Raw genomic sequence first — 14698 nt, 5'->3', positions numbered from 1 at the left:
ATAGATCACAGTCTGAGTTTAATAGAGCCGCATAATAAAACAGTCATCCCTTAACTCAGATTGTGCTAACTTAACATGGAATCATTAACATGGACAGTCTCTCCATACTCATGTTTGCCTAGGTTTCCATTGAAAACATTAATTTGGCTCCCACACATTAAGTTTGCACAAATTAAACCAGTTTCCATTAGAGAACTCATTTCCACTTTCTGAAATGGTATTGATTTTGTCTGGTATTCACTCGAATAACCTTTTCAGTATCCATTCAAGGAGATCAGTTGCTGAAAATGAAGTTTCAATTCCTAGTGTAGCCAAAGCTAGAATCAAGTCACAAAAATCAGCAGCAGAATTAGAACAAAGTCAATCCCTATCCATACACACTGTAACACACACTACTACCAACTCCACTGTGTATGAAATCCAAACATCTATGTACAACCAGATCTCTGCTCTGTTCCCACCCAAAAAGTAAAAAGAAAAGGAGTACTTGTGGCACCTTAGAGACTAACCAATTTATTTGAGCATGAGCTTTCGTGAGCTACAGCTCACTTCATCGGATGCATACCATGGAAACTGCAGCAGACTTTATATACACACAGAGATCATGAAACAATACCTCCTCCCACCCCACTGTCCTGCTGGTAATAGCTTATCTAAAGTGATCATCAAGTTGGGCCATTTCCAGCACAAATCCAGGTTTTCTCACTTACCATGCACATTGTATGGAGAGTGGTCACTTTGGATGAGCGATTACCAGCAGGAGAGTGAGTTTGTGTGTGGGGTTTTTGGAGGGGGGTGAGAGAACCTGGATTTGTGCAGGAAATGGCCCACCTTGATTATCATGCACATTGTGTAGAGAGTGGTCACTTTGGATGGGCTATTACCAGCAGGAGAGTGAGTTCGTGTGGGGGGGGGTGGAGGGTGAGAAAACCTGGATTTGTGCTGGAAATGGCCCAATTTGATGATCACTTTAGATAAGCTATTACCAGCAGGACAGTGGGTGGGAGGAGGTATTGTTTCATGATCTCTGTGTGTATATAAAGTCTGCTGCAGTTTCCACGGTATGCATCCGATGAAGTGAGCTGTAGCTCACGAAAGCTCATGCTCAAATAAATTGGTTAGTCTCTAAGGTGCCACAAGTACTCCTTTTCTTTTTGCGAATACAGACTAACACGGCTGTTACTCTGAAACCACCCAAAAAGTGATTATTAAGTCTTTGGTTACTTTATGCAGCACCAGTAATATTAGCAATTGTTTTCCAGCAAATTCCAGTTTTAAGAAAATTAAGAACTTGAATTAACTCTAACCATAACACTTTAAGTAGAGTGACTGTTTTTAATTATTCCTTTATACCACAAAGGAGTTATCTCAAGTTATTTTGTGTCTCAAAAAAAAATTATTTCAAATCACATCTAAAACTGATGGGTGTGTAGTCTCCTCCCCAAACACAGAATTCAGCAATCTCAGACTTGAAAACAGAACATGAGATGCAAATGTAACTCACGTGCACAGTATGACAAAAGCTTGAGGGAAAAGACTCCGATACTGCAAGCAGCATTGTAAAACACGATCATCATTGTTTTCATCACTCAATCCATCTGCAAATTTAGCAAACACAATGGCAATATATTCAGAAATAATCAGGCTTCATAAGCAATATCTTAATATATTTATTAAGATACTGTATTCAAACACTGTATTTGGTCAAGCAAAGGGGAGATGTGTGGTCTAAGTACAGATCTGGGACCCAGGAATTCCCCGAGTTCTACTAGAAACTGCTGCTTTCTTGCTGTGCAACTTCAGACAAATTGCTTACAGAGCTCTGTGATCAACTAGGTCAGTAGTCACCAACTGAAGACGACACGCAATCCATACCTAGCTTGGTAGGATGAAGTAACTCCCCACAGCCTATTTATAAAATGGAGACAGCTAGAATTGAGAATGCTGTAATAAATAAATTTATTGATAACATGGTAGGGAATGAAGTACTAGTTTTGATTATAAACTACCCATGTACTAAATATTAAAAAAATCCTTTACTACTGATTAAGGTATATTTGATGGGTTCATACTGAAAAAATATAGGTGATGTTGATCTTTCTGAGTTATCAGAAGACCAACACCTACCCATCACAAAAGAGAGAGAAATATATAGGGCCTGATTCTTCACTCCATTACACCAGTTTTATGTCAGCATAACTCTGACATCAATCAACAGTATAAAATTGGTGCGACAGCGTGGAGAATCAGGCCCATAGCGAATAATAGTCAGTTTTAATAGGGAAATTGCAAAGGTAAAAGTGAAGATTATATTAAGCCCAGAAGTAGATGCTGATTCTCACACTAGTAGAGCTGTGAGGACCATTCAACCCAGAAATAAATGTAACTATGTACATAGCTTACATATTTTCTGAGAGGCAAGCTGCATGGATTGCCCCCACAGCTTTGAATCTTGGTTTTTGAGACAAGTATAGATGAACTCAACTGCAGGGACAGCTTTGTGCCGAACATGTTGTAGTACTTTGCCTTTCTTCAAGTTGTCCAGTTCTTGTAGAACCACCCAAGGAATTATCAGTGCAAGTCTGCCCGTGCCTAGAAAAAAAAATTTTTTTTTTAAAAATGCCAATTGAACTACAGTAGGTTCCATTTTAATGTGAACATAGCTCCTGAGGTTTGTGTGTATTAGCAGATTTCTGCATTACTGGGCAAGACCCATTTCATTTGTATACAGGAGGATTAATTTTATTTTATTTTTTTAAACAGAAGTTAGCTTTCCTAATGTTAAATTCAATATAAACACTCATTCAATGGGTTATCTTAAAAGTGATGACATGCAAAGTTGAGGAGTAATCAGTAAACAATTTTTATCACATTACTGTACCATATTTTGACATAATTGTTGTGGTAATCCCGTCATGCTGTTTGCCACTCAGTGAATACCATACTGTGTGATGCTTGATGCTAAAATAAAGTCACAGAGCAGTAGAGGAAAAGGGAAGACTGACATGTTCACAGATGATTGTCATTACATATAATCTAATAAATAAAAGGCAACAATGGTTTGCAAAGACCATCATTCAACAACACTATATCAGCGATAAATGCTATGGACACTAGACAAAAGTTTTAACGTCCTACATTTTCAATGAACATGGTTAAAAAAATTCTTTAAAAATATGGACTAAACTTTGTCATTAAAACTGGAATATACTAGACACACAATGAATACATTAGAAAGTGAATGACTATTCTGTCAATGCTATATACGTTGGCCCCATTCTTTATCTCTGGCACTTACATGATCAGAAATACACCACATACATTACAGCATAATGGGGCTAAGTTTCCAATTGGTTTGCATTATAAATCAGTGTTCATTAGCTCAGAATGTCAGAAGCACCCTAACAGACTTCACTGGTGCATGCCAACATGCTGGTATCTGCTGTCTTAGTTCCTCTAGCAGTACAGACTTAGAATTCAACAAGATACTAGGAGGCAGTACTGAAAGCACTGGGTTGGACATCAGAACTCCATATGTATTATTTTCAGGTCTGTTATATAACTCAGACCTCAACTTTTTTAATTTGTTCCTGTGCCCTCAGCTTTGTTACGAGGTTTAAACAACGTGCTTGGAGATCTTTGTATTAAGGTGCAATAGAAGTGCAAAATACTTACTGTTAATAATGGATCCAACACTTAAGTCCCTATTCTGCCCTTACCCCAGGTAAAAAAAAAAAAACTCTTATTGATTTTCTATAGCATCCAGTATCAGATGGAACCAGACCTGGGGGTTTTTAGAAGGCAAGGTTTCCTAAAATTTATGTATACAGAGGAGTTTAAAATTTGTAAAAAAGTTTACTGCTCTGCTTTCAAATGTCAGTTTCCTTAATAGGAAGCCTACACTCTGAATTTAGACTCTCACAAACAGGCATTTACATGTGAAAATCTAAGTGTCCAAATGTGGGATTTGGATAGCTTGTTAAGGAGCCCAGTGTTTAAGAGTTAGCCTCAATATGTACGAAGTTATTTTCCATTATGTACATTCCAGTACAGTGTGTTAGGCATTGTCCATAGCCTGAAGAGCTTACTATACAAACACACAAACCTGTTGATTGTTCCTCTTCTATAGGGGCTATAAAAGCATTCACATACCTGGTATATCTCTAGTTTTCAAAGAGATGATAAACTGAAGGTGACTAATCATTATGTTGGTGTCAATCACTATCAAGAGGTTCAAACCAGAGGTAGTAGTTGCTGTAGAAGAGAACACATAGCAATTCATTCTTTTGCATTCCTTACTTAGATCACTTATTACTTTTAATATTGTAAGTGTGGAAGCAGAAAGCAGAGGAACCTCCTGACAACCTTACAGATGACATACCAGCCGGAATATCTGCATTCTCTTCTGGGAGATCTATTTCCATACTTGTCAATTCTCCACAAGTCTGTACGACTGGCAAAGCCATCTTTTTGTCAATACGAGCAGCATGCAAGTCTTCTATTATTTGCATCTATTGTAAAACATGAATACATAAAATAAGAGGTGGGTAAGCTCTTTAAAAAAGTGGTCTGACAGGAACAAGCATCTTTGGTATCACTGCTGCTGGTTTTGTGCAGTTCTTAGCCTTAGTCAATTTTCAACTGGTGCAGCAAATTTAAGAGTATGAACATCTGCAGCCCATATCCAAAATATGTGAAGTCTAAGGTCTGGCCTAAAAGTTCCATTTGTGACCACATTTCTATCCAGTAGTTAATAGGCTTGATCTGTTCCTTACTACAGAGACCAAAAGCGCTCTGCTAACAACAGTTCTTTGGGAATATTGCTCTATTTCAGTGGTTCTCAACCCAGAATACACAAACCCCAGGAGTACACAGAGGTCTTCTAGGGGGTACATCCACCCACCTAGATATTTCCCTAGTTTTATAACAGTCTACATAAAAAGCACTAGCCAAGTCAGTACAAACTAAAATTTCATACAGACAATGACTTGTTTATACTGCTTTATATACACTACACCCTGAAAGGTAAGTATAATATTTATATCCCAATTGATTTATTTTATAATTATATGTTAAAAATGAGAAAGTAACCAATTTTTCAGTAATAGTGTGCTGTGACACTTGTCTTTTTTATGTCTGATTTTGTAAGCAAGTAGTTTTAAGTGAGGTGAAACTTAGGGGTACTCAAGACAAATCAGACTCCTGAAAGGGGTACAGTAGTCTGGAAAGGTTGAGTGCCACTGCTCTATATCTTTACAAAAAAAGTAAAGGGATGCTGGGAAATAAAATTGGTGGGATTTGCAACCAAATATTCTGACCCCATTTTCCAACATGGAAGCAAGAAGTCTAAAACTAGGTTGTACCATGTAAACTTGTTTCATAAAGCCCTTGACAGGAGCAACAAACTCTAACTGGATTTTTTTTAGTACTTAAAGAGATACCACGGCCAGTAGGAATGGAAGTGGCATAGCAACAGTGCAAAATGAGGATACAGTTGTTTAAACTGAAATATCACTAACCTCTTGGTCTGTCTCTGTAACCTGAATGGCTTGATGGGAGGCAGAAGGGCATGGGACTTCAGAGCTCTGTTGAGAAATAATGCCAGAAGAAAGACATTTATAAGAATGCAAGCACTTGCTACCTGATGACAAACTTTAATTTTATTGTCAGGTCACAAATAGAACTTGTTTAAATTAATGTTCTATTCAAATACTATCTTTGCAGTAGTATTAGAAAGAGTAAAGAATGCAGAGGGCATATAGAAAAGGAGCAGAGAGTACATATTTAAATTGGCACAATCATAATGATACAAAAAACATGTTAAGATGCTTTAAAAAAGTAGACAAGTGTCTTGTATAAATGAGGTTGGGATCAACAAATTCTTCATAGTTGTGGCCAAACTTAAGCCTACGTCTCCATAAGCAGAGAGAGAAGATATATACGGTCATCTAGAAACTACCATTTAAAAAAAAAAAAACTAACCCATTTGTCTACTACTAACTTGTCCAGGATTTTATTACTTTACCTGTCTTAAATGTAATGGTACGGCTTCAAAGGTCCTTCCTTCAGTTCTTGAACTACTAACAGTTTTGCTGGAATCAGGAGGCTGTTTTTTCTCTTTAAGATACTGCCATTCCTGAGATGTTGCAGTTGAATACAATGATGGTATATGTTTAGTATCATGGTGATTTTTGTTAGATAGTTCTTTGGAGTTTTGTAGTTGTTCTTTCTTCTTACAAGTCTTTGATGATGTGTGTGACATATTAGTGGGGAAACTGCAGGAGATGGCAGTCTTTGGAAAGGTGGCTGAGGGCTTTTTCAGAATTCTGAAGTCATCACTCAATTTTTTTGATCCATGCAACTTCTTACTTAGCAAGTCTGTAGGAGTAGCTACCTTGAACTTCTCCAACATAGTTTGTTCAACTCTAGCCTTTAGTTTGCTGAGCTCAGTTTTCTCTTTCTTCTTCCTCAGCTTGTCTTTCTGGATTGCAAAACTATGCCGCACCATTTTCCCTCCTGTTCCATCATTCTCAAAATAGTGGTCTTTTTTACAGCTTTCCCTGGTAGTAGGGACCACACCAGAATCGCTTTGGCTTTTCTCTCTTCCATGTTTAACATCATTATGTTTAAACTGTATAGATATCCTTTTTCGCTTCTCAGTTTGAGTCAAAACAGCACTGATTGTTTTGCTATCGTTTGAAGACTCTCCTTGGAACCCTTCAATAGTGCCTTGTGGAACATAAGGACTTTGCTTTTGTTTCTTCTCTTCAACATATTTATGTCCTTTGAATCTGCAGAAACGTTACATAAATGGAAGTTACATTATAAAGAAAGTTACAATATAACTTAGCGTGATTGAAATCAGCAAACAAAGAGAAGCCTGAACTAGACTGTTATTGTACTTCTTCACCCAGCTAGTTACTGCTAAGTATTTGAAATTTCATTAATTTATTCTGAATTCAGGACAATGTCGATCCCTTAAAAGAGTTTGAGGGCGGGGGGAGGGGGGGGGAGATATTTTTGCTTCTCATGGACATGCTTTGCTCTCACTGGTTTTACATCTTGCATAATTTTCTTAACTTGCTGACCAATAAAAGGTAACATAAGGTCACAGTCTACATTGTACCAGCCTGGTACAATGATTACAATACCGCAGTGTCCTCAACATTGTTAAGACACTGTTCAGCCTTATAGCATAGGCAAGATTGGTTAAAATGCTGTTCATATACCTGAGCTGAACTTGCTGAAATTCAAGGATATAGCCCTCAGGTTCTGTCTGCACTGTGGGGAATAGCGTAGTAAAGTAGATGAGACCCAAGTCTAGCTACGGCAATGCACTGCAATTTCAGCCTGAACAGAGATTCTTAATCATGGCAAAATGTCTGTAGCAGTCTTTTTATTTTTTATTAAAAAACAAAATGATGCAACATTAGTGTAATAATTTTGAAATATTTATGCCCATAATGCTTTTTGCATCTGTGTTCAACACAGTGACAGTCACCCACCATGCTTCAGTCATGCTAGGGGTAGCCAAAAGCAAAGTTTTGTCTAGCATAAATTGAAAGGGGATGGGGGAGAGAAAAAGATGCCCCTTTTGCAAATGGGGCCCAAGATATGCTAAAATTATTATTTTTGAACACATTGAACTATAAAGTCAGATATTGTTCCACCGGAGACCAATAAAAACCACTGAAAATGTAGTTAATAGAAATCCTAATAGATCTATTAGTTATCATAAGAGTATAAACATTTAGTCAACAATAACTGAGGAATCCACTTAAGGTATGAATTCACAAGTCAGTCAAAGAGCCCTTTGCCGTTACACGACTTGACTGATTTCTTGGTGCCTGTAACCTTGAAAATTACTTGAAGCATCGAGTTAGGACAACTGGATTGATTTGGAGGCTACCTAGAGCTAACAAAAATGGAAAATGAAAGATATTATACTTAATGCAAAATCCTCCTCTAAATTACACTATGGCTCTCTACTGTACATTTTGCTTTTGTTCCATGCCCAGTACTTCTGCTGACGTCTACAGAACAACATGCAACACAGACATTTCCATTACAAGGCCCACTGTTCAGAATGAGGAGGATAACACTGTCCCTGATCTCCAGCGAGCAGCAGAAGGGTGTCATTCTTCTCTTGTTTAGCACAAATTTATAGTGAATTTAAAAAAAAAAAAAATCTTAAGGACCTCATTTCTTAATTACCATCACAACCTGACTGACTTAGGCAGAGTCCATTCATGAATGCAAATGGAAATATTTTATCCGTTAAGACCCAATTCTCTATCACCGCACAAGTAAAAAACCCAATATTTTTGCTAAAATACTAAGCACTATTCTGTTGATTTTTTACAAAAATGGTTATATTTAGTGACAAAGCAAGCATTTACCTTTGAAATTCTAGCTGTCCTCTTATGTTACAGATTCCTGTCTCTTCTGATTTCTGAAAAAAGAAAAGAAAAGTTAAAAACTTTAACAGGAACCACTAAATTGCAGTAAAATAAAAAAAAAAAAAAAAACAGTAAAGAATGTGTTATTGTGACCTATCACTGGATACATTCACATTTTTACTAGCTAAACTCTGAAACAAACTGGCCAGCTGCTTCATTACAATGTATATGCTTCACTGTATTCTGTTGCATTTTAAGAAACCTCAAAGAACAAGTGAGTAACAGCATACAAACAGACCTGGATTACAAAAGAGAAACAAAGTATAACTGATCACAGATCTTTATAATACATGCATATCCTATATTCTACAAAGAAACCAGTAGATAAAGAATATACGTTATCCAAATTGCTTTCTAGAAGCTTCTATCTAGTCTAGAACAGAGTTTTGACACTGTTTGGTCACAATCATATTAGCCAGCATTAGAAAGTTGTTCGGTTTTTTTAAACACAGAGTTTCAACAGTTTCCTGAAATGAGTAAAAGTTCTGAAGTCTTCTCTACATTGGAGGAAGTTTTCCAAGAACTCACCACCATTGAACTGAACTGGAATTAACAAATGGCACTAACACTGGAAGTCCTAATTCAACAGATTGCCAGACATTGCTGGACTTTTTTAAATACGGTGTCATGTAATTTTGCTCAAAAGAGATGTATCCACAGTATTCGGTCTTAAAGTGCTGGTGGTAGCCAGCACCCCATCCAGACTAGGGCTTCCAACACTGCTATCTCCAATGAGCCTGAATAAGTTAGCAACAGCCTAAAAGTTTCCCTAGTGTGGAGGCCTTGTTCAAATGGAGCATCAGACCTCGTCCTTGTGCACAATCAGGTCAACCTAACCTCCAACTGTATATTCCGTCGACCTAGCTACTGCCTCTTGGATTTACTACAGCAATGGAAAAATCCCTTCCATCATTGTAGTAAGTGTCTACACTACAGTAGTACAGCACGACAGCAGCTGTAGTGTTTGTAGGATACACATCCGCTTACAACAGACCTCTCCCCCAGATAATCAATATCTGGCCATCACATCAAATTCAACATGACTAAAACAGAGCTCTCTCTTAATCCCCAACTCCCTTCTCAATCTCTGTGAACAATACCACCATTCCGCCCATTACTCAGGTCTGTATCTTGGACATCATATTTGGCTGAGAAAGAAAAAACACATTGTTTGCTTGCACCCAGCTTACCAAACAACTAGATTGCGCCAAATCAATGAGCTGTCCGCTTCATTATTTACCACCAATTTGTGTGTCACCTGCAAACTTTCAGTGATGACTGCTTTCTTCCAAGTCATTAATAAATAAATAAAAAATAATAAAATAAAAAAAAATTATATAGCACAGGCCAAGAACCAATCCCTGTGGTACACTCTAGAAACACACCAGCTCAATGGGGATTCCCCATTTATAGTTACATTTTGAAACCTATCAGTTTTTATTCCATTTAATGTGTGCCATATTAGAAAAAAGCCTAGCACAAACACAAAATATCATGCAGTACTAAGTCAAATGCCTTAGAGAAGCCTAAATACATTACAACACTATTGTCTTTATCAACCAAACTTGTAAACTCGTTTTAAAAAAAAAATCAAGTTATCTATTTTCCATAAACTCATGTTGATAGGCATTAATTATATTATACTCCTTTAATTCTTGATCAAATCATATACTCTATTAACAGCTCTATTATCTTGCCAAGGATCGGTGTCAGGCTGACAGGTCTACAATGACCCTGGTCATCCCATTTAAGAACGGCCATACTGGGTCAGACCAAATGTCATCTACAATCAGTATCCTGTCTTTCGACAGTGGCCAATGCCAGATGCCCCAGAGGGGGATGAACAGAACAGGTAATCATCAAGTGATCCATCCCCTGTCGCCCATTCCCAGCTTCTGGCATTTACTCTTCTTAAATGCTGGAACATACTTTTTTCAAGTCTTCTGGAACTTTCCCAGTGCTTCAAGATGTATCGAAAAAATTAACATTAATGGTTCGGCGAGCTCCTCAGCCAGCTCTTAACTTGAATGCAAGTTTGGACCTGCTGATTTTAAAATGTCTAACTTTAGCGGCTTTTATTTAACATCTTCCAGAGATAGCAGTGGAATGGAAAGTGTTATCCATATGTTGAAACTATATATCAGTTTTTTCCTTTAAATACAGAACAAATATTTATTGAACACTTCTGCCTTATTATTGATAATTCTACCATTTTCATCTAATAATGGTCCAATACCACTCTAAGGATTCTTTTTGTCCTTATATTTAAAAAATAATAATTAAACACTGTCCTTAGCTCTGCTGGCCATAGATTTCTTCTTGTGTTCCTTTGTAGAAAATTGATAAGGAAAGCAAGTTATATTTATGGCTTATATTAATGACTATCAACTTCCTCTTTATTCCATCTGTTTTTAATACACACACACACACACGCCTTCACTTTTCCTCCAAGCCAGACCATTGTTTTAAACCAGAATGGGCTACTTCCTCAATTGTGGCTTTCTTAAAATGATTCCCCAATTACTCGTATACATTTTTCTGATTAACATCACATGACTAGGGCTCCTATGAGGTTAGTTCTCACGCAATCACTGGGACATCAGAAGCAAATCTGACATATTATGCAGTAGGATGCCTGTGAGGTACAGGTGTCTGTTGAAGCCATCCACCCATCATGTTTTATGTTTTCCAGGGAGTCTTTTCCATTTTCCTTTCATTGGCTAAGTCAAAGATGATTCTTGCAGGGAAGATAGTAGGCATTCAGAGCAGATGACGAAATCACCTTTGAGAGCTTTGGGTGACTGTGAGAGCAGGACCTGTTTAGTTAGAAAACTGATCTCTTCATTTGACTTTAAATTTGTACAATTGGAGGTTTTCAATCATTCAGAGATGCTTCATCTGAATGGAGTCCAATTTCTTTAGTCCTAATAGTTGGGGCCATGTTTCAGTCCCTTAGGTCAAAATACTAACCATTGAAGCACTATATAGCCTCAGCTTCATCTCTCCACTTGCGTTTGGTTTATGAAAAGATGTTCTTGATGAGGTGCCCCACTACCCCACTATACTTTTGCATGAATTCTTTCTTGATACTGCTCAGGTTATCAACAGCAGAGACAAGGTAGATGAAATCACAGACAACCTTGCTGTTGGCCCTAGAAGCTAGGGGGATGACCACTCAGTCATGTTCAAAATCGCCAGTCACAAAAATTAGGGTTTTACCCCAATTAATTCCCAGGCTGACTTTTGCCACTGAACTTTCCAGGGCTTTAAGTGCAGCCACTAGTTTGTCTACTGATTCAGCAACTAGTGCTATGTCATCAGGAAAGTTGACAACGGTGAGGCTCTTATCAAAGCATATGCCTAAATTGCACTGACTTAGACAGCATGCTTGACCAGACATCATGATAGTGGCACTGAAGAGTTCTAGGGCAGCAATGCATCCTTGTCAGATGCCAAACCTAATCTGGAAGAATGTAGTTCTTTTCCCATTTGCAAGAAACAGTCATATTGGAAATGGAACATTCTACATAACTTTTCAGTGAGGCCTGCGAGTTTTAAGATCAGCCAAAGTGACTCCTAGACAGAGTCAAACGTGGTCCTGACATCTAAAAGTGCAACATGAATGGAGTGCTTGAAATCTGATGTCTTCTCAGTAAACTGGTATGCTGTGAAGATTTTCTCCATTGTGGAATGGCTGCAGTTAAGCCAGCTTGCTGTGCTCTTCTCTCGCTCCTTAAGAAATCAGCAGCCTGAGCCAACAAGACAGAAGCAAACAAACACTTTCCCTTGGACAAATGAAAGTAATGCCAAGAAGTCATTTGCTGCCTATAGATATCCAAATCAATAAAATATCTTTTAGCCAGTCAGACAGGACTGACTGTTCCCCAGAGGATATTGAACAGTGTACAGTCACAAAAGAATAGCTGATCCAGCACTTTTTAAACAGTTCTGCAGAAATTCCAGTTTCCTGATGCCATATTTCTGTAGATTTTGACAATAGTACATTGGCAAAGATCATTTTACGCAGAATAGGTCAACTCGGCAGCAGACTTAATGTCAGGGTCCAAAGAAACTGGGGGTGCATTTAACAGCTGGCTGAAGCAGTCATTCCAGCCTGTCATGCACTCCATCTCTGTATTGATTAGCTAAGCAGAACTGGAATAGATTGCACAAAGTGAATGACCTCTCTCATCAATAAGGTCATGCATGTGTTGATAAAAGGAAGCAACACTGCTCCTGGCAGAAGCTTCCTTGAGCATGATGGCTTTGGCTTCCACAAAAACTTTGCAATCAGTACGTATTACTTTATTATAAGTGCTATTTAGCTTATGATACATGACCATATCACCTCTCAGAGAAGTCATAGGACACTGTTCAATGCTGGTTAAGATATGAACAGAGATCCAGGTTTCTTGACTCTTTTTTGGGACCAACAACAGTCATAGCAGCATACGTCACCAGGGCTCTGAAGTTCATCCAGGTGGACTTACTATTAGTCTACTCTGGCAGGGTCTCAAATCAATTCAAGATTTCAATGGTTTCAAATTTTAATCAATTTTTAGGTTAGATAATTTGAATTTTAGTAACCTTTTTATTCTACAAAAGGAAGCCTGCAGAGACTAAGATGTGGTCAGCATTATCAATCTCAGCAGACCAATAAATTCTGCAGTGGCTGATAGGGGTGTGAAACAGATTCCATATGTCTGATTATTTTTAGATATTATTATATCTAAACCTTTTCCAATTCTAATACATCCCTCTTAAGATGAGGAAACCACAACGGCATGCAGTTGTCTTGGGTTCCTACATAGCATAGGGCCGTTATTATTTGTCTTCTTCCTGCTAAGTTGCAGAAGTTTTAAATTTAATAGCATACCAAGTTCACTAGGGAATCACAGAATATACCATATTACCCTCACAAACCCTTAATTTTGGTTATATAGCACTTCTCTCAACGTTTTTTGAAGAAGTGCTCTGTGGGGTGTATTTTTAAGTTAGAAAATGCTAATTTTGCAATTATATAATAAAATTGTAAAAAATTAGTTTAAAATGACCAAAAGTTTGCTTTGGTAAAAAAGCTAGTGTCGTTAAAACTGTAACAATTTTCTGTAGCTCATGAAAGCTCATGCTCAAATAAATTGGTTAGTCTCCAAGGTGCCACAAGTACTCCTTTTCTTTTTGCGAATTTTCCTTAGTACATTATATATAAGCCCCTTTGCTTTTGGTAAAAGTTGGTTTAAACTGAAAAAAATCCCTGGTTTTACAAAAAGTATTATTAGTTTTCTCCACCCCCACCCCTCCAAATTTTTACCCTACTTTTGTATCATTCAAATGTATTAAAAAAAAAACACACAAAAAAGAACTTGTTTTATGAGGAAAATACAATACATAGCATGAGAGATATGTATTATGATAATACATTAGTCTGTATGTATATGCAAAGCTGCCTGTTGAAATAAGGCTATGTATTAGTCTAGAAGATACCTACAACAAACAGGCACACACGTAAGCTCTGAAGTACATGTGCGTTTCAACGTATTGATGAATCTCACGCCCACCAAGTACACATTTCAAGCTGTTAGCAGATACCAGTTTAAAGATTTGACACACTAAAATGGGAGCTGGACCTGCTGACAGCTTCCAGGGTGTAGCACAGTGCCCCAGGACAGGAAGGAAGCCTGCTTTAGCCCCACCCCACTCTGCTGCTGACCAGGAGCTACCAGAGGTAGAGCCCGTGCCCCAACCCCGAGCCCTGAGCTCCACCCAAACCCACAGCCTCCTCCTACACCCCAAACCCCTCATTCTCATTGGCCCCAGCCCAGAGCCCCCTACCATGCCCTGAATCCCTCATCCCTGTCCCCACCCCAGAGCCCTCACCCCCTCCTGCACCCCAACCCCATGCCTCAACCTGCAGCCCCGCTGCACTCCAAATCCCTCAACCCCACCTCCCCAGCCTGAAGCCCCCTCCTGAACCCCAAAACCCTCATCCCTTGCCCCACCCCAGAGCCAGCACCCCCAGCCCAGAGCCCTCACCCCTCCCAACCCCAACCCCCTGCCTCAACCAACAGCCCCCTCCCACATTCCAAACCCCTCATCCCCATCCCCCAGCCCGGAGCCCCACAGCCCCCTCCTGTACCCCAAACCCCTCATCCCCACCCCCAGCCCAGAGCCCCACAGCCCCCTCCTGTACCCCAAACCCCTCATCCCCACCCCCAACCCTCACTGCCTCCCAACTCCCT

General features: G+C 38.7%; 1 protein-coding gene across 3 annotated transcripts in view; it reads right to left on the bottom strand.

The window, feature by feature from the left end:
* Positions 1 to 14698, bottom strand: part of SWT1 (SWT1 RNA endoribonuclease homolog) — a 71348-nt gene that overhangs the window by 49036 nt on the left and 7614 nt on the right. For all 3 annotated transcript variants that reach the window (XM_084636817.1, XM_084636815.1, XM_084636816.1), the window contains exons 4-10: positions 8400 to 8452; positions 6026 to 6791; positions 5520 to 5585; positions 4382 to 4511; positions 4153 to 4254; positions 2404 to 2592; positions 1505 to 1598 (exon numbers count right to left, since the gene is read on the bottom strand). In XM_084636817.1, the coding sequence (XP_084492943.1) occupies positions 1505 to 1598; positions 2404 to 2592; positions 4153 to 4254; positions 4382 to 4511; positions 5520 to 5585; positions 6026 to 6791; positions 8400 to 8452 (1400 nt within the window). The remainder of the gene's footprint in view (positions 1 to 1504; positions 1599 to 2403; positions 2593 to 4152; positions 4255 to 4381; positions 4512 to 5519; positions 5586 to 6025; positions 6792 to 8399; positions 8453 to 14698) is intronic.

Source organism: Lepidochelys olivacea (genome assembly GCF_965140295.1).
Source record: "Lepidochelys olivacea isolate rLepOli2 genome assembly, chromosome: 8".
NCBI classification, from domain to species: domain Eukaryota; kingdom Metazoa; phylum Chordata; order Testudines; family Cheloniidae; genus Lepidochelys; species Lepidochelys olivacea.
The sequence above is the reverse complement of the archived record's forward strand: the minus strand, read 5'-3'. Positions and strand labels throughout refer to the sequence as shown.